The 20,572-nt window shown below is 36.5% G+C and overlaps 2 protein-coding genes across 7 annotated transcripts in view; one reads left to right on the plus strand and one right to left on the minus strand.

Moving 5' to 3' along the window:
- The window catches only part of LOC26530167 (sialin), a 141,459-nt gene extending 127,049 nt beyond the window's left edge, over positions 1–14,410 (minus strand). Inside the window, exon 1 of one of the 6 annotated variants that reach the window (XM_047009571.1) lies at positions 14,048–14,410. Coding sequence is in view for 2 of the 6 variants with exons in the window: in XM_047009569.1 (XP_046865525.1) it covers positions 13,576–13,593 (18 nt within the window). In the remaining 4 variants the exon portion in view is untranslated. Of the gene's footprint in view, positions 1–13,575; positions 13,917–14,047 lie in introns of those variants that run through there. The other 5 variants (XM_047009569.1, XM_047009573.1, XM_047009570.1 and 2 more) reach the window with 5 other exon arrangements.
- A 2,630-nt stretch (positions 14,411–17,040) lies between these two features.
- LOC124459912 lies at positions 17,041–17,457 on the plus strand. Its single transcript, XM_047009695.1, has one exon. The coding sequence runs from the start codon at positions 17,041–17,043 to the stop codon at positions 17,455–17,457; it is 417 nt and encodes a 138-aa protein (XP_046865651.1).
- The last annotated feature ends 3,115 nt before the right edge of the window (positions 17,458–20,572 follow it).

Here is a 20,572-nt window from a genome sequence, read left to right on the forward strand (position 1 = left end):
CAATTGAAATAGTTGAATAGGTTCTTGCGGTGACTTTCTCCACAAGATTTGTTGGAAACTTTTATCCTCTGGTGTGACGACAATTTGTGTGTACATTTTTGTTATGTCAGCTGTTACGGCATGGCGGTACAAACGAATCGAGAGTAATGTTAGAATCAGATCTTTTTGAATAGTAAGACCAACCATGAGTATATCATTTAATGATATATTTGATGATGATTTAGACGAAGCGTCAAATACTACGCGAAGTTTAGTTGATGAGCTCTGCGGTTTAAGGACATAATGGTGAGGAATAATGTAATGATTTCCCGGTTGCAAATTGTTTAACGAAGCTGCCTTCATGTGATTCAACTTAAAATATTCCTCTAAGAATTCGATGTACATTTCTCTTAATTGGTGTTGGGATGCAAGCCGTCTTTCGGGTTGAAGAAAACGTTATTTTGCTCAGGACAACGAGTCTCTAAGTTGTTCAGGCGATTCCTTGAACGGCAACCGAACCTGAATGCGCCGTGAATTCATGAATTGTGTGTCCACCTAAAAGTGAGTTTCACATGCTTGTTCTTCTGAGGTTAACAAAATATCTTTATTTTGAATTTCATGTATTTCATTCATTTTCCAAAACCTTTCTAACAATATGTTATGGTCTTGCTGTGGCATTAAATTGCAAGTATAGTGTAATTGTAATTGTGTAACCGTAAGCAATCTTACCCCCGACGATCCATCCTTATTCAGTTTCCACTAGATGAGGAAGACCACCTCCTAAACTAATTTTACCCTTAAGTGGATCAAAAAACTTGTTTACGCTTAACAATAAATCTACCTTTCCGGACTTATAAAAGAATGGGTCGGCAAACTCAATTTCTTTGGGAATAGCCCAATTTGACATATCTAGTCTCTTTTCAGGCTGAGGTAAATTTATAGATTTAGTCACGATTAACTACATATTCCATTTGTCTGGAGATATTCTTGGACGAATTTCGGTAGATACGGAATGTTTCATATGTGTACCTATTTCACCGATTCCAGCAATCTCATAATGATCGTAACGAAACGGAAGCTGAAGCCTTTTGGCTAATTCTTCAGTTGGAAGCAATGATAAATAGAAGGTCCATCTGGTTGATAATTTTCGCGTTTGAATCCATATGCATGTTTGTGTGATGTAAACCTCCACAATGTCGACATCTATTCAATGAAAGGACACTTTGAGACTGGATGACCCTTATTGATGCAATTCAAACAAAGTGACGCTAGTTATTCTGGTTTTTTCTTTTTACTTGCGCCGATGCACCGTAATATGATTGCCTCTGTTTCGATAAAAAGATTTTCTATCTCTGCCCGATCAGCTCCTGAATATTGGTTAAAACTTGTAATGCCTTTTTATACCATACACCCATAGGGTGAAATTGTATATTAAAGTCGCCAAAATGTATGTAACAGGCAGAAGGAAGCATCTCCGACCCCACAAAGTATATATATTCTTGATCAGGATCAAAAACCGAGTCGATCTAGCCATGTCCGTCTGTCCGTCCGTCCGTCCGTATGAACACCTAGATCTCGGAGACTATAAGAGCTAGAGCCACCAAATTTGGTATGCAGTCTCGTGTAGTATGTACGCTTATCGAGTTTGTTTCAAATTTTTGCCACGCCCCCTTCCGCCCCCAGAATTTACATAAAACTGTTTTTCTTAAAAAGTATAGCAGATAGAAACATTTGGTTTATATACTCGTTTAGTTAGCGCGCAGAAAATAATTGTTCCAACTTTTTGCCACGCCCCCTTCCGCCCCCGGAATTTACATAACTCTGATTTTCTTAAAAACTATGAAAGCTACCGACATTAAATTTGGTATGTAAGTTAGCCTAATAGACGCGCAGATATTGACTATTTAAAAATTTTGCCACGCCCATTTCCGCCCCCGAAAATTAAACAAAACTGATTTTCTCGAAAACTAACAAAGCTAAACTCACCAAATTTAGTATGTATATTGGCTTAGTATGCGCGGAGAATACATATATTTTAATATGTTGCCACGCCCACTTCCGCCTCCGTAATTTAGAAAAAACCGATTAGCTCTTGCAATAATTTGACCATCGCGATCAAATTTGGCAGACTAATAAATCTTATCTATTTCTATCAAACTACCAAATTTGATTGAAATCGGACTAGAAACATACAAAATATACGTATGAACGTATTTTGCTACGCATAAGGGCAGAATTGGCCGTTGGCTAGTGGCGGCGCTAGAGTGCTTGTGTGTTTGTAGAGTGAGCGAGATAGCAAATGGTATGAGGCATGTTAAAACAATTTAGTAGACATACATTTGGTTTTCGAAATTTTAAATATTTGTTTCACCTGGTGTATGGTATACCCAAGTCGGCGAGACGACTTACTTACTTCATTCATTAAAATAGGACTCAACAATTTGAGACTGACAATCTAAGGTAATAGGGTATAAGAAATCTTAATATATACAAATCTAAGTTAAAGATGACGTCTCCTCCAACAACGATTAGGCATGCTTTTTATTAAATTTATCCAAACTTTTTGTAACCAATTTCTATTATTGGCCCACATTTTTTTAAAAAACTTTCCTAGCCACGCTCTTTGCTTGAAATTTAGAATTTTACCTTTTAACGGAGGATATCAACAGCTGAGTTTGATTTTAATTTAAATAGAAGACGCTTTAACATTTGCCCTGGTTTATAATTATATTGAACCAACTGATTTAAATTTTTTTTAGCTTCATATAATTAATTGTCTGTATTTTAGTCAGTTCTAGTTTTTGTATCTTTACCAAATTAAAGTTTCATTTACTTTGGGATTCCCTTAGTAGTCAATTTAAGGCAAAAATGTTTAGAAAATTCATTTCCGTCGAATAGGTTTACAGATTCTAAGGAAGATTACCATTTATGTGTGATGTTATACTATGCTATCCGAGGTTGGTTTGTCGTAGCATTTGCCCCAGCACGTGTGCCCTCACCATAGACTACTCGCCTGGGGGTTACCTAAAGTCTTCTCTTTCTTTTTTTTGAACAATTACCGACCAAAATCACACTGAAATGGAAATCTGTTTTTTTCTTGAAGAAAATTATAAAAGTTAGTAACAAAAGTCATCCAATGAAAAGATACAGCTTTTACTTTAAAAAATGGTTCGTTTTTTGTTGTCTAAATCGGAAACAATCAATAAATCAATTTAAATAGAATTAGTATCTTTCCGACATTAGGCACATTTAAATGTTAAATTCAAATGTTAATCAGTTTTTCGTTTCACACTTCAATAGTTCTGGGTTTGTAAAACTTAGTGGAAATGTAATGTATTTGTTACTTTGTTAACATATATATATATATATATGTTATACATATGGGCATTTCCGAAATCACTCACACGACTTTCGGAAGCAGAATAAAATTTTATATGAGAAATAAATCAAAGAAAATCAAATTTCTTATTCTTAGAGTCTATGTTTTGCCGGCTCGAGGTCAAATTGTTGGGTGAATAAAACAAAATAATAATAGTTTGTTCTTATATTCCTTTCAGATATATTTCGACTCATCGGTGGTCGTCTTCAGGGCAACTATAAAAACATTTAATTGTGATTAACTTTAACATAACATAATTTAACAACAAGAAACACCTACTTATTTTGTTGTCTGTATCTACCTTATAATTAAGTCTTACATTTTTCGGGGTATTTATTATATGCAGCATCTCCAAAGTGTAACGTTTGTTGTAATGTTGTTCCTGGTCTATTATGTTTACTTCGTCAAAATTTGGGGAATGTCCACTGGCGGCACAGTGGGCCATAAGTGCCGTTTTTTGTATATTGGAGTGTTGACGAAGTTTATAGTCAGATCTATGTTGTAATAGTCTAGTTTTTAGGCAAAAAATCAAATTTTTTCTAAAAAAGCTCATAACTTTTTCATTTTTCATCTTTTTTTTTTCCCAATTCTACTACCAGCGCTGCGGAAAAGTGTCTAGATTAAGAAAAAATGTTCATTTTTGGATTCAGACTTCATTTGCGAACGGTAGGACTTCCATAATGAGAAAATTGGGATGCCATTGGAAAATTCCTCCCCATCCCACTTTTCACGGATCACCGAAAAAAAATTATTATACATAGAATTTTATTTCTTGATCTATTATACTTTTCTCAAAAAAAATTCTTACAAAAAAGCGCCTTTTCGGCCCACCAAGGTAAAAATGCTGCTCTTTTATGACATTCAGTCTGTTGTCTCCGTTCCTAGCTCACTACTTTATCAAGTCTGATCTGTTAGATTGTGTACCATCATTTAAAGACTTAGGCGTTTTGTTTGATCCAAAACTTTCATTTAATATCTTTAATCGTCAATAGAGCATGCAGTCTTCTTGGCTTCGTAAAACGTTGGACCGAAGAATTTGATTACCTTTACGTAACAAAGGTTTTATACACATCGTTAGTTCGCCCTACTCTAGAATATTACCCTCAATATGATGTTCAGCAGCGTAGTACTGAATCGGTGCAGAAGCAGTTACGCGGTCTTAATTGGGACATGAGTCATCGCCTACCTTCGTATTCTGAAAGACTTCTTATAATTCTTCCTTCGCTTTAAAACAGTAGGCTCGTATTTTGCATTCTCTTTCTCCATAAACTAGTCAACGGTAAAGTCATTTCTACTAATATACTATATACGCTTTATTTTTTTGTTCCCTCACGTCGGACCAGAAACTTTTTTCTATTCACCTTAGTAGATGTCTGACTAACTTCTCTCTTCACGAACCGTAAATAAATAAATAATTTAATTATTAAATAAAAAAATAAATAAATAGTTTTTTGTATCTGCCACGCTTTTGTTTTAATACCGGCACCCACTCCACCACCCACCACTCTTAAGCTTTTTAAAATGTATATTTTGTAGCTCCATCTAAATTTAAAGTAAAATATTAAAGAAGCTAACTTTGCTAAAGGGTCTGCTTGAGGGTCCCTAACTCAACTAAATCCTATCCGGAATATTGGTAACAGATTACTAGATCTGGTATTTGTGTTGGATTCTTCCAACTGCGATGTTTCCAGGACTGATCCCTTAGTTATCCCTGAAGACAACTTTCATCCAACTCTGGATGTAACCATTGACCTTCCTTTTGGGGTTATGGCTCGACATAATAACTCGATGCCTCCAACCCGATGTTTTTGCAAGACAAACTTTACTTAACTTAAAAAACTCTTGTTAACTAATGATTGGACATATCTGTATACTTGAACGGATATGGACTCTGCCATTTCTGTCTTCTATAAAACTCTTAAGTCGTTCTTTGATGTTTGTGTCCCGCGTGTGACTCAAGGATGGTTTGATAGACGGACACACGGACATGGCTATATCGACTTAGCTTCTCACGCTGATCAAGAATATATATACTTTATGGGGTCGGAAACGTCTCCTTCTGTGCGTTACAAACATCTGACCAATTTTATAATACCCTCTGCAAGGGTATAAAAACGCTAACAATAACTATGCAAACTTAAATTTATAATATAGGGGGGGTTTAAACTTATGGTCACTCACACGACAAACTTTCGTAATTAATGGAAAAAAAAAGGATGTGAAGAAATAATTATTTTATTTTATTTTTATGATTATTGATCCAATTTAACGTAAATAATAAATATTCATCTATCTTCCTCAAATAATGTACACGTTAAGTCAACTTTTACTGGTTTTCGGTCACTCACACGGCAAAAAATATTAAAGAAGCTAACTTCGGCTATGCCAAAATTTTTCTACCCTTGCAGTTCTTGACAATGATATTTTTGCTTTTTGAAATTTTATTTTCCTGCAACTCAATTCATCAATACAAAACATTATTACACTTTTTACTACAATTTTTTCTTCTTCTTCCCTCATTCCCTAAGCAAAGAACGGCAAGCATACACATACAGTTCATGTAGCGTTGTGTCTGTGTGTGTAAGCAAGTGCTCTGTTGATTTGATGATGACGTAGTAGGCAGAGCTTGAGCCGATTTATATTGACTGTAACTTGTGTACTATTTATTCTATCAGATTCAAATTTATGGATCGGAGTTTTTATATCCAATACTATCATATTGGTAAATTTTATGGGGATACTCCAATTTCTGCAAAAATTTTTCTTCTAGAACTATATGATATAGTAGTCCGATCCTGATAATTTTCATACTTTATCTTACCCGGGAAATAAAAAGCCACAAAAAAAGTTTTATCCCGATAGCTCTTAAGTTTGCACGCACCGACGGACATGGCTATATCGACTCAGCATCTTATGCTGATCAAGAATATATATATTTTATGGGGTCCGAAACGTCTCCTTCTGTGCGTTACAAACATCTGACCAATTTTATAATACCCTCTGCACAGGTATAAAAACCATCATATTAGTATATGGACACTCCAATTTCTTCAACGATTTTTCTTCTACAACTACATGACTTAGTGGTCCGATCCTGAAAATTTTCATACTTTCTCTTACCTGGGTTATAAGTAGCTCAAATATCAAGTTTCATCCCAATAGCGTTTGAGACTGCTGAGTAAAACGCATACGCACCGATGTTCTGATCAAGAATATATATACTTTATTGGGTCGGAAACGTCTCCTTCTGTGCGTTACAAACATCTGACCAATTTTATAATACCCTCTGCAAGGGTATAAAAATTACTTAACAGAAAAGCAAAATTACGGTAAATTCGTAATCTTATGGCTCTCCTTACACTTTTTACGTTTAGTTCACTTATCTAAATTTAATTTAAGAACAGGACCTTTACAGTAAGAGAACTTCTAATGTACTAAATATTTTCAAGAGTAATCTCTTAAAAACGTAGCAAGTTTACTACACACACAAACTCAACTTCTCTTAGAAATAGTTTGTACATGTGAACTGTTTTTCACTATTTCTATCTAAAAATATCAAAGAAGCTAACATCGGCTATGCCGAAGTTTATATACCCTTGCAGTCCTTGGTAATAATAATTTTACATGTTCAAAATTTGTTTTGTGCAATTCAATTCATCAATATACAAACAAAACAATTTTACTCTCTATTTTACAATTATTTTACAATCACATATGTAAATTTCATAGCATACTCCGATTTTTATGAAAATGTTTCTTCTAGTTCTTCGTGAGCTATATGATATAGTGGTCCGATCCTGATGGTTTTCATACTTTATTTTTCCAGGGTAATAAAAAACCCCGAAAAAAATTTTCAGCCCGATAGCTCTTAAGACGGCTGAGTAAAACGCATTCGCACAGACGGACGGACGGACGGACATGGCTATATCAACTCAGCTTCTCATGCTGATCAAGAATATATATACTTTATGGGGTCGGAAACGTCTCCTTCTGTGCGTTACAAACATCTGACCAATTTTATAATACCCTCTGCAAGGGTATAAATATAAAATTGGAACATTTCTTAATATTATTTAATCAAAAAGATCTTTGGTCCTGTGGTTGACCTTTTTCCGGAAATGCCCATATATACAATATACAATTTTATAATTTTTTCTTTTTCCTATTTTTTGGGAATACCCCTTTTGTAATAACATCGGTAGGTCATCGGATCCCAAGGGTTTAAATTTAATTGAGGATTTTAAAGACATATGGAAAAGTACGGGCTTCTATGTGGATCCAGAGGTCGACCAAGTCAACTACTTGAAATGATACTTCTTGGAAAACAAGGATTAGTATAGCAACAAGCTCGATCACAGAATGGCGCCATGAATCATGCACATAACGACGACATCGTTAATTTCCTGAAACAACAACTCCTTAAACAACTAGCAACAAACCGAAGCAGTTTAAGCACATCAATTCCCGGCACCACAGAAGCGAATTGGCAAAAATTCAAATATAACAGTTTGGTGGACTCTGACTTCACAAAATCAGACGTTCGTCAAAGAAAGTTATTGTTTAAGTCATTGTCTTGATATTTAATAATTGTCAGTTTAACACGTTGACCGCTAACTACGAGATAACTCGTAGTATGATTTCCCTTCCAGGAAGACAACTACGAGTTATCCTACCTACGAGTTGTACTACCTAAAAAGCTACGAGTAAAACCGTATTATTATAGTGTTAGTATCGATAAATGGCTTCTGGGAAAAGAAAATAAAGTTGGTCCATTTTCTCCTTTAAAAAACATCATTTTTGATTTTTGATGATACCAATGATTTAGAAATAGAGTTTTTAGTAATATAATGTGAATAAATCAAAATGTCATTTTTGGCCAGTTTTCTGAAAATGACCTTGGCAGTCAACGCGTTAATATACCAATATTATATCATATAGACTCCATAGATACGATTTTTCGAAAACAGTGACTTTTATCAATAAATTATTTTAACACGATGGTAATAATAGTTCATATTATTTAATTTAATATATCTATTAATGACTGATCCAAATTTTATCAAAATAGGATACCTATATTATATAACTGTCATATACAGTAGGGGTGTTCTTAGTTGTATGGGGAAAAAAAAAATTAATATTTTTTTAATTTTGGTAGTTTTTGCGACCTTTGTGTTGTTATATAAAATTCTATCAGGCTTTAGGTCATTTTTCTCCAAATAAAAATAAAACGTAGATTTTAAATTTATTTCCTTTCCGATATATTTCGGTTGCGCAGCGGCAACCGTCTTCAGGGCAAATTATTTAACACGTCAGCACCGTTTGACGTGGAGTTACGAACAGTTCGTAAATGACCTAAAGACTGATAGAATTTTATATAAATATTTTTTGAAGTGTCGGGCATTTTTTTTCTTCATTTTAGTCTAAAAAAATATCTAAAAAAAATTTGCTGACGATTGGATAATGTTTGACGGGTGCAGAACTCACCTAGAGTTTTCATTGTGATGCTCCCATATAAGCATACAGTGGCGGCAAAAAATTTGAGTACATTTTTTTTTTACCTTAAATTCTGATTTCATTCGATTGTTACTTAATGTTGGTGAAAAGTTTTGATATGGTAATTTATAACGTTCAATTGGTTGAACGTATCTAAACCCATTAGAGATATGCCCACGAAATTTACAGAACATCATCTCAATAGAACAAATTAAGATTAAGGAAGATAAACAGTTTTTAACATTGCAACGAAAGAAAGGACGTCCTGGTTGTATAGTTGGTGTTGATATGACATTATATGCACGGGAAAAAAGATCTCAAGAGCGACAAGAAAAAAGCTACCCGGAAAAGAAAACACGAAGATGGAACATCAGCCCAAAAATGTAAAATATTTATTTAAGTAATAAAATCCAGGTTTCAACAGATTCATTGCTTAATATTCTTCAGACATTCCTCAATTCATGGATAGCAGTGATGACAATGATAATGATATCAGTCAGCCAATTGCTATACCCGTTATGGATAAACAAAACATAAGTTTATACAAAGTAATAGAGTGGTTTACAAATTTTTTCCTTCATTTTAAACCAATAATCCTATCATAACTTACAGATGGATAAAACTGGTGCCCTGGTAGTACATTTTGACGGAAAGTTCATGACAGATTTAGTCGGTTCTAGTAAGGTTGAACACTTAGCAGTTCTAGTTAGCTACAATGGTACTTTAAAGTTCCTAGGTGCACCAAAAGTGAAGTCTTCAACTGTCAAAAATGTTGCTCAGGCAGTTTTTGACAGGCTATTTAAATTTTAATATGTAGTTGACCAAGTCAATTGTTTATCCTATGACACCACGGCTGCATATACAGGCATTTTCTCAGGAGCAGCAGTTTAATTAGAAAAAAAGTTTGGACGCAGTCTAATAAACCTACCGCCGCCACCATATGTTCGAAATCATATTTTATTTATTTATTTATTTACGTCAACTAACAGCAGTCGACGAAAAAGCTTAAGCTAAAGACGGATAGTAATTAATTGAAAAAGATAGCTTAGCTATATACACAACTAAACATCCCCGACCCGGTGGAGGTGTTTTATTTGCATAAGGTGACAGCTATGCCCCGATTCACAGCCAATGTGGTCAGGAATGAGTTGCAACCAATCCAAGTCCAGAATATTATCATTGGTTTCGCTGTAGATGATTAAAAAGTATAGCGCGAAGAGAAGTGACAGAAAGATGAGGAGAAATTAGGTGAGAAAGGTTGTTAAAAGATTGGCAAAGAACACGAAAAGGTTCGTGAAGAGAGTAGTTAGTCAGACATCTACTAAGGTGAATAGGAAAAAAGTTTCTGGTCCGACGTGAGGGAACACAAAAATATAGCGTATCTAATAAATTAGTAGAAATGACTTCGCTGTTGACTAGTTTATGGAGAAAGAGAATGCCAAAAAACGAGCCTACGGTTGTAAAGTGAAGGAAAATTAATAAGAAGAAGTCTGCTAGAATAAGAAGGTAGGCGAAGACTCGGGTCCCAATTAAGACCGCGTAACGCAAACTTAAGGAATTGCTTCTGTACCGATTCAATACTACGCTGGTGAACATCATATTGCGGATTCCACACTGGCGAGCAATATTCTAGAGTAGGGCGAACTAACGAAGTGTATAAAACCTTTGTTACAGGAGGGATCATCAAATTCTTTGGCCCAACGTTTAATGAAGCCAAAAAGGCTGCATGCTCTATTGACAATAGAAGAAATATGAACATTAAATTAAAGTTTTGGGTCAAACATCACGCCTAAGTCTTTGAACGATGGTACACAATCTAACAGAACAGACTTAACAGAGTAATGAGCTAGGAACGGAGACAAACGACTGAAAGTCATAAAAGAACACTTACAGGCATTAAGGTGTAATTTATTAACGTGGCACCAATCACAGAACGCATCGAGATCTGATTGCAAGTACTGTTGGAAAGAAGGATCATTATAGGAATAACAAATCTTGACGTCATCCGCAAACATGAGCACGCGTGAATGAGCCAAGGCCAAAGGCAAATCATTTATAAACAGTGTAAATAACAGTGGGACCAGATGACTGCCTTGGGGTACACCTGACGTAACTCGAACAGTTTTAGATATCAAGGAACGGAGACTCCTTTTGGGTCCTGCCAATAAGATACGACTTTAACCAAGCCAATAGTTTCGGGGAAAAACCCATGATGTTAAGTTTCGCGAGAAGCATAGAATGATCAACCGTATCGAAAGCCTTACTAAAGTGAGTATAAATACCATCAGTTTGACACTTTTTACGGAAGCCATGGTATATTGCAAAGCGTATTTTAACTAAAGCTATGCTCCACATCTGCAGTAGAAGTTCCGATATTTGAAAGGTTTTTAAAATCATGACCAAATTTAAAGAAAGAAAAATTCGAAAGTGGCTCTGCAGATGAAACAATTCGTGTCCAAATTTGTGGAGCAGAATGCCAGGACTTGACGAAATTTTGCCTTAATGAACTACAGAAATATCAGAGCCGTGAAGATTATAAAGAATTGCTTCAGCTAGCTTTAATCTTTCTTGGTGTAAAGCAATATACTTTTCGTATTCCTGGACCAACTAGCCATGCCCGCTGGATGTCAAAAGCCATATATTCCTTTAAGGTATTTTTATTTAGCCATCAATTTCGGCTGACAAAAAAGGAAGAAAATGGTTTGCGTGATGTTTACATTTTCTTGGTGAAAATGTACATTAAAGCATGGTTTAAGTGTATAAACGCTATTGAGGCTCCTTTCCATGATCTGAACCATATAAAAAATTGTTTAAAATATGCCAGTACTGACGTGGAAACATCGTCTATACTATTGAAAAAAATGAGCAATCATTTATGGTACCTTGCCGAAGACTTAAAAGCTCTGTCGTTTTTTGATTCGAATGTCTCCTCCGAAGAAAAAATTCGTATGGTTAGCAATCTTAATGACGTAACGTAAATGATATGGCCGAAAGAGGAGTCAAATTTATGCATGAGTATAACAGAGTTCTCACAAACAATGAGGAAGAAAAACAATCATTGCTTCAAGATGTTGAAGCTTATAAAAAAAAAACGCCACTGTAAAAAAAAGTGATCTAGTCAGTGATAATAATAAAAATTTAAGTTAAAACCATTAATTAAGAAACATTTGATTCTATTCTTCTTTTCTTTTTGTAATATAACATCAAAAGTGTTCACAATGTACTGACATTTTATTTCATAGCATGCCATCTCGCTCACTCGTATGACATTTGTTTGGTGCTATGTATGCTTATGTGGGACCATCACACTGAAAACTTTAGGTGAGTTCCGCGCCCATCAAACTTTATCCGATCGGCTTCAAATTGTTTTGACATTTTTTTTAGACTAAAACAACACCCCTAATATACACATACATATGTAAAGAAAAAGCACAAACAGCTTAGCTACATTCGCCGCATTGCTACTGCCTAAAATTGTGTACTGCCTAAAAAATTGGCAGCAATTACGTGAAATTTAGTGCTCTCAGCTTATTTAATACACCCACTTTGATGTAAGTTAAATGACCAAATTTTAGGTTTTTTCAATCTTGTAACTAGCACTTCTATGTTTGGTCAATATAGAAGACTTTTTTTTTTGCGATTTGAAAAAAATTTACTTAAGGGATTCAAAATGGGAGGCCAAAGAACAACCATTGAAGCGTGAGCTGGTCATTCATCATTTTAAGAAAGGAGAGTGTCCTCTACAGTCCAACATACATATAATACAGCGCTTAAAACACGATAATCGCATCGAAAATAAGGGCAGAAAAGTGCCGGTCCGACGAGCGCTATATCGTCCGGAAAATTAAGGCTAACCCCAAGCTATCTGCTCCAAAGTTGGCTCCAGAGATGTAAGATGAACTGGGCAAGGCGTTGAGCGCTGAAACTGTGCGACGTGTGCTGCGCGACCATGATGTGAACGGTCGAGTAGTTCGAAAGAAGCCATCCATCTCTATATGACACAACCGTCATAAACTTGAGACACACAAATTTTCACGTGCGTCGACTTGAAAAGATTACCTTTTTCTCTACCCAGCCTCTGCTGGTAAAGAGCCACGGCAGCTACATATAAGAGCCTCTACGTGGCCATCCTTGCCATAAAGTGTACATACATATGTACATACATATGTATGTACATATCCATACATATGTATATTTTTGATCAAATATCAAATCACACACACCCAGACCCAAACTGCAAGTACTGTATGTGTATGCGAGCCAATCGCTGCGTGAATGTACATATGTATGTATGTATGTATGTATGTATGTATATGTATGAATGTATACAACAAACATATGTACACATGTACATATGTATGTGTTCTCAGTTTTAGTTTATACATTCATACATACATATGTACATATGTGTGTGAGCTTTATACTGCTATTTCAATTTTAATATTGTGTAGTGAAATGATACTTATGTACATACATACATATGTATATATGTACTATTGTAAATTCGCACGGTTATTTATTTTAATTAATCAACATTCAGCGAGACTGGCTGAAATACTGTATTGTACATATGTATATGTATGCACACCTGTATTATGTTTTTACTTACCAAAACAACCATACATACATATGACATAAAACGATGTTTATAAAAATATTTTTTAATCAATTGCACCAATATATGTAACTAAATTCTTAAAAGTTTTAACATTTGTTAATACCTGTATACATATGTACATATGTATATGTAAATAAGTTTGAGAACAACTTAGTACATATTTGGAGGAATGGAAAAAACGTTAGAATATTGATAACAAATTTATTCATACATATGTACATACATGTATGTGATCTCAGTTTTAGTTCATGTGCTGAAGAATGTATGTACATACATATAATATATAGTTACATATACATACATCAATCTGTTAAACTGCAAATTGCAGAAAAAAATATTTTTAAATTAAGGTTACCAGCAAAGGAGCAACTATTCGAGGATTAATAGCATTCCCCACACAGCACATTTTTAAATGGTTACTTTATAGCAACCATAGGCACTTGTAATCATAAATCACATACATACATAAATGGAGTCAGTATATTATATAAGATTTTATGTATATCAACATAGTTGCCTTATCTTAATATTCATTGTCGGCGTATAAACGTCAAAAATTTTGAACAAAAGCCTACCATTTAAATGCCTTGAGCAATAAAAAGTCTTCGTTTTTTACCGATAACTTGAAACTTAATACGTTCTTATAATTTTTTATTTTCGTATTCGATGCGTTATGAATCAATGATTGGTATAAGGTAAAAGATTTGTTATGATCACATCCATAACACAGAAATATTTAGATTTTTGTTAATATCTTTTGAAATTACGCGGCTTAGACAAAAAAAACTATTTTAGATATGCCTAATAAACAGGCTAAAAAACTTCTAGATAAAAGCAGCGAATAAGAAGAATTGCATGTTCAAAGTAGCATGCAACGAAGTATTGCTGCTAGTAACTTTAATACAAGTTCGAATCTTTCAAAACTGTTCAAAATTAATTTTTCCTTTATTTAAATGAATCGAAATAGGTACTTTTGAGTAAAAAATACGCAAAAGTTTTTTAAGGTAGCTCACTTGGTGGATTTTCACACATGCATATGTGACAATCGAAACAAAATAACACCCGATTCCCACTGGCGTCTATCCAACAACTCTTTATGGTAGGGGTAGGCACCCAAAGTGCGTGCAGCACCTTTGGTGGGCTCGTTTTGCCATATGTGTGCATGCCGAAGTCAACACGACGTTCAGTCGAGACCATGACAATAGAATTAATCGCTTGTTGAGTTTAGACGAAAGCGCGTCTGTGTCGATTTGCTGAAAAACGCAAGTTAAAAAATGAATCTGGGGTGGGGGCTTACATTAGTTCGCTTTTTTGAGAGATCGGGGCAAAATTCGTTCACATTTCATTTAGCGATGTGTAATGCAATGACAATTTTCCTTGGCTCTCCTTGCACCTATCATTGCTTTAGGGGTTGGTGCAGAAGGCTTTGCCATGCCGAAATTTTACCATCCATTTCACCATTCGAAAGAGACGTTCCTATCTCAGGCGGTTCGATTGTCCTTTTTGTCGATATTTTGCGAATGCAGCACAAAGGATTTTTTTGAGACAGCTAAGCACCACAAACATTTCTTGAACTGTATCCATCGAACTGGAAGCAAACATTTGAATTGAGGAAGGTTTAACATACTGCCGTGATCTTATTGTGGTAAATGATATGGCCGAAAGAGGAGTCAAATTTATGCAGGAGTACACCAGAGTTCTCACAAACAACGAGGAAGAAAAACAATCATTGCTTCAAGTTGTTGAAGCTTATAAAAAAAAATACCCCACTGTAAAAAAAGTGATCTAGTCAGTGAGAATAATAAAAATTTAAGTTAAAACCATTAATTAAGAAACATTTGATTCTATTCTTCTTTTGTTTTTGTAACATAGCATCAATATTATATTTAGGGGTTGGTGCAAAAGGTTTCGCCATGCCGAAGTTTTACCATCCATTGCACCATTCAAAAAAGACGTTCCTATCTCTGGCGGTTCCATTGTCCTTTATATTTGGCGCCTTTTGGGCTGTGCCCAAGGCCGCATTCACCAGGTGGCGCCTCAGCGCCGTTCCCTTGCCGTTACATTTTTATATATAAATTTAAAACAACATAGGGAAATGGACAAAATGACTGCGTCGATGGATCAAGCCCGCTGGGATAGTGTGGCCAATCATCGGGGGGGCGAAGAGATGGCATTTAGAAAGAGCAGTAGGATGATGCGGCCGCCGTTACCACCGTCTGATAGTCAAGCGAGTGCGACGCCGGTACTAAGCCAGGTGGTGCTATCGCGCATCCCGGTGCTTGACGACTTGGGCAATCTCCTACGCCAACTGGAGAACAGTTTTCAGAAGAAGGATGACGGCAAACCGCAGGTTCTGCACGTGAACCAAAACAAGATGCAAGACATAAGGCCATATGGCCTGCAACCAAAGCCAAGCGTATTGAGGACTCGGTAGCACACTTCGACAGCCCAAAGCGCCCGAGAGAGGAGCCATCCGGACAGAGGAATACATCGCCCAAAAGAAAGCGAGGCAGCGGGCAGCCAGGATTTGCAGCCAGAAGAAGGGACCTTAAAGAGCTTATTACCTTGCGACTCAATAGAAAATGACCCCTGGAGCTTGGCCTATAAAGTAGCCATGAAAAAGCTTAGGGCTGTTAAGCCGGCGGCTCCAGATGAAGGGCACATGGCTATGATGGTGGAAACTTTGTTTCCGGCCACCTCATCAATAGGCCCGAAAGAGTTGCAGCATACTGCTTCGCCAGTAGATTAGCCCATCACTGGAGAAGAGGTGTTAGTGGTGGCAGCGAGATTGCAAAACGACAAGGCTCCTGGCCAGGATACCATCCCCAACAAGGCCCTAAAACTAGCCATTGGCCTACAATCCGAAAGATTTGCGGAAGTTTTTAACGCTTGCATGGGTGAAGGTACATTTCCGGACAGATGGAAAAGACTGAATCTGGTACTGATTCCAATTTTAAACAAACCTGTAGAAGACCTCTCTGGATATAGGCCAATTTGTCTCCTGGATGCGGCAGGCAAAATTTTTGAGAGGCTACTCAGCACCAGAATTGAGGCAGCAATCAAGGCGGCTGGCGACCTCTCGCCTATGCAATTTGGATTCCGCAGAGCTATGTCTACTGATGATGCCATTAAATCTGTCGTCGACACTGCTTTCAAGGCTATGGAAGGGGCAACGATGGAAGGGAGGGCAAAAGCAGTATTGCCTTGTCACCACGCTGGACGTTAAAAATGCCTTTAACACAGCAAATTGGAACAACATTCTTGCAGCATTGCGAAACTTTAGAGTCCCGGCGTATCTCACAAGAATCATGGAGGACTATTTCAGAAACAGAGTTCTGTACTACAGATCACACGGAGGGACGCATACTTATGATGTAAAAGGAGGCGTACCCCAAGGATCGCCCTCTACTCTCTTGGCCCTCTACTTTGGAATGCAATTTACGACGGAATCCTGCGCATCCAACTACCGAGCGGCGCGCGACTGTTGGGATTCGCTGACGATGATGCCATAGTAGTGGTGGCTAAATATCTGGCACTAGGCGAGTCAATAACTGCGCGTTCCATCGGAATGGCTAAGGACTGGCTAGCTACTGCAGGTCTCGAGCTTGCAGTACAAAAGACGGAAGATGTGCTAATAAGTAGTCGAAAAACGGTTGCCAACATCATCGTGGACGCCACCACGATTACCTCTACACGGGCCATCAGGTATCTGGGTATACACCTGGACCCGCGCCTAACCTTCAAGGAGCATCTGGAGCTTGTTGGAGCCAGGGCAGCTGAGTTGGGACGGTCACTTAGCCGCATCATGCTCAACAGCAGAGGCCCAAAACAGGGTCGGCGCCTGCTTCTGATGAATGTCATGAAGTCCACTATGTTCTATGGGGCACCAGCCTGGGCTAAGGCCATGACGGTCAAAACATATAGGAGACGCCTAGATAGCACATACCGTCTTGCGGCGCTGTGGCGCCGAGTCCTGCTGAGCTAAAGGGTGTTAAGGCTGCGGCACGTCAGGAAAGCTGGGACGCTTGGCAACTTCGCTGGACCAACTCGATTAAGGGCAGGTGGACATTCAGATTTATTCTCGATCTGCAACGGAAGCATGGCAAGGTAACTTTCGAGCTGACACAGATACTCAGCGGGCACGGATGCTTTGGGGAATATCTTTACAGATTTGGTCACCAGGCGATTGCGGAATGCACTTGGTGCCGAAACGGTGAGTCGGAGAGGCCTGATCATGCTCTCTTCGCATGCACTATGTTTGAGACAGGATGGCAGGCGGCCGAACTGCTCTGTGGCGAGCCATTATCTTCACAGAATCTGGTTCCACTGATGACGCTAAACCAACTAAATTGGACAGCTATTTGCACCTTTGCGACACAGGTGATCTGCAAGCTACGCGCGCGAATTATATTCGTTGAAAGAACGAATTTTAGTCACTAGATATCTTTAGATATCTTTATTTATTTATTTAAATTTTTGATTTAAATTTTGCAGAATTAAACGATTTTTGTTCACTGGATATCTTTAGATATTGTGAGTTTCTTTATTAGTTTGGAACTTCGACTTCTGTCTGGTTACAATTGAATCTTAAGACTAAAAAATATGATTTTCTTTGGCATATGCAAATGCCCATTTCGTTTGTTTCATAAATTGCTGATCGAGCATTTGCAACGGAAGCGACGGCGACGCTTCTGTTGCTTATGCTTTTGAAATTTGATTTTGGTTCAAGTACTTCTGCATGATTATGCTGATCTCGTCGTTATCAACATTCCCATGCATAGGTTTATTTGTTTGTTCAGCTTTGGCTTTTTGTATAATTATGTTATTTGTTTGTGCGACTTTGATTGGTTTCATAACTCCTCCCCCCTTTGATGAGGGATTCTCCTGGATTCCTCTTTTACATTTGTTATAGGAATATATTCCTATGAAGAGGAGTACAAGAGTAATTGATACTATGCCAAAACTGTTGGAAACTATTGTTTGTATTTTTATTTCTTTAATTGTTTTTGTGTTTTCTATTTCTTTTAATACGATATCTTTAAACGTCTGCTTTTCGGTAAAGTTAAATGAGTTTTCCTCCTCTTCTTCATTGGCAAATGATTGTATATAAATTTCTTGGTTATTTTTGTAGTATGTTTCGTCTATGCGGACTGTGCAATTTGTGAATTCTATGAGGAAGTTTCCTCTTAATATTTCGCTATTGGTGGTATTGTTGCAATTGTATTGAATTTCATTATCTTGTGCATTACTTATTAACAATGTACCTTCGTTTATTAATTTTGTCTTAAATTCTACATCTTCTATCATTTTACAATTTCTTTTAATTATACAGTTAGAGCTAAGCTTGAGTTCATTTATTGTTTTCTGTTCTTCGTATGTATAAGTTTTGTTCTCTATTTTTATTACTCTTTCGGGACTCATGTCGATTCTTTTGTTCTTCTGATTAGTTAGTGGGGTTATTAGGAATACTGTGGTAGTTATTATGTTAGTTGGTATTTTGATTGCTATGATTATATTAGTGTCATAGGTCATGACTCCCATGCGAATTAATTTAATTTTGTAAAAATCTATATTATAGAGTATAAACTCTTTGTTCGTTAGTATTGAGGGGTGAAAGAGGTTATATTTGGCTGACGCTATTGTGTCCAAGATGGTGTCTACTTTATCATGCAAAAATTTCAACTTCAACAGCTGGTCATGATACATTATGTCTGTTCTGAGCATGGTATTATATGTCTCAATGTTGTTAAGGGTTTTGGTTATTTTTTCCCTGTCATCCAATATTACTTCTTTAAGTGTGTTAATAGAATTTTGTAAGTCGTTATTTATGTTTACTTGTTTGTTAATATTGTTAATTATGTTATTTTGGTTTTCTTGGTTATTAAGGAGATGATTCATAATGGTTTCCCTGTCGTCATCATCCATGAGACCGGTGAGCCACTTCTGAGCTTTTCCTATTGCGTTGATAAGGCCGCGTTTTTGTCTTGCTAGCGAATTTGGGGTTATGGATCTTATTTTGATTTTTATAGTTTCTATCTCTGTATCTAGCCTATGCCTGTCTTTTTTAACCAGAATTTTCGTATTATTCTGGATTATGTTGGTTAATTCTAATATTTCTTCTGGACTTATTATATGTAGGACCATTTTGAACTCGCTAACCAGCTCCACCGTACTTTCCCCCAGCGATATGAATCCGGTTTCAGCCTGGATCGGGGTTATGTTGATCATTGCCGTCGACAGTGTTGGCAACAGGCACATGATGAGGAGTGTCAACGTTATCTGAAAATTTTGTAGGTCTTTTAATGTTTGTTGTATGGATGTTTTGTAATTTTGTTTTCCTAAATTTGGGTTCTTCCTTGTGTCTTAAGTTTTTGTAATTTTTTATAAATCCTTCTGTTCTGGTTTCTATGTAAGTTTCCCTGTTTTTGTTTAGTTTTGATATTTTTTCAGCTTTTTGTGCTGACATTCTGTCATATAATTCTTTGTGATCGACTTTATGGTTTTGTACTTCAAATGGTGTAGACTTTGTGGTGGTGTGGTGTGTATTGTTGTAAAAGTATACAGCTCTGGCCATTTGTTCAGTTATAGGTCTTTTCTCTTCTATATTTAGTGTACGAATTTTCTCTGTCAATGTATTATTAAGTCTTTCGACATCGCTATTGCCAGTATGACTATTTGGCTTTGTTACGTGGTATTCTATGCCTTCTTTTTCCAGGAATTCCCTGACGTTCAAGCTATTGAATTCGTTGTCGAAGACAAATTTCTGTACTTTCCCTTTAATGGACAAGAACTGTTGAATGTGTTCTACTATTGTGATACTATTTCTATCGGTCAGTGGCAAGCAAGTGGCGTGTTTTGAGAATTTATCAATGAATATTATGAAAGATTGTTTTGAATTCACATATGTGTCCACATGTATTATCTCGTTGCAGGTTTTTGGTGTTTCTGTTAGATGGAAGTTGTTTTTAATGGGTTTCCTATCATATTTCCCACCACTGCAAACGTCACAATTATTTATTATTCTGTGGATATGTGTTTTTAGATTGGGATGGTAAATTTTAAGTTTAAGTTTCTGATAGGTAGCAACTATCCCGCAATGG

Source organism: Drosophila willistoni (assembly GCF_018902025.1).
Source record: "Drosophila willistoni isolate 14030-0811.24 chromosome 2L unlocalized genomic scaffold, UCI_dwil_1.1 Seg168, whole genome shotgun sequence".
Lineage (NCBI taxonomy): Eukaryota > Metazoa > Arthropoda > Insecta > Diptera > Drosophilidae > Drosophila > Drosophila willistoni.

Excerpts from the sequence above, each read along its gene's own strand:
- LOC124459912 (XM_047009695.1), top strand. The coding sequence starts at position 17,041 with ATGGCTAAGGACTGGCTAGCTACTGCAGGTCTCGAGCTTGCAGTACAA.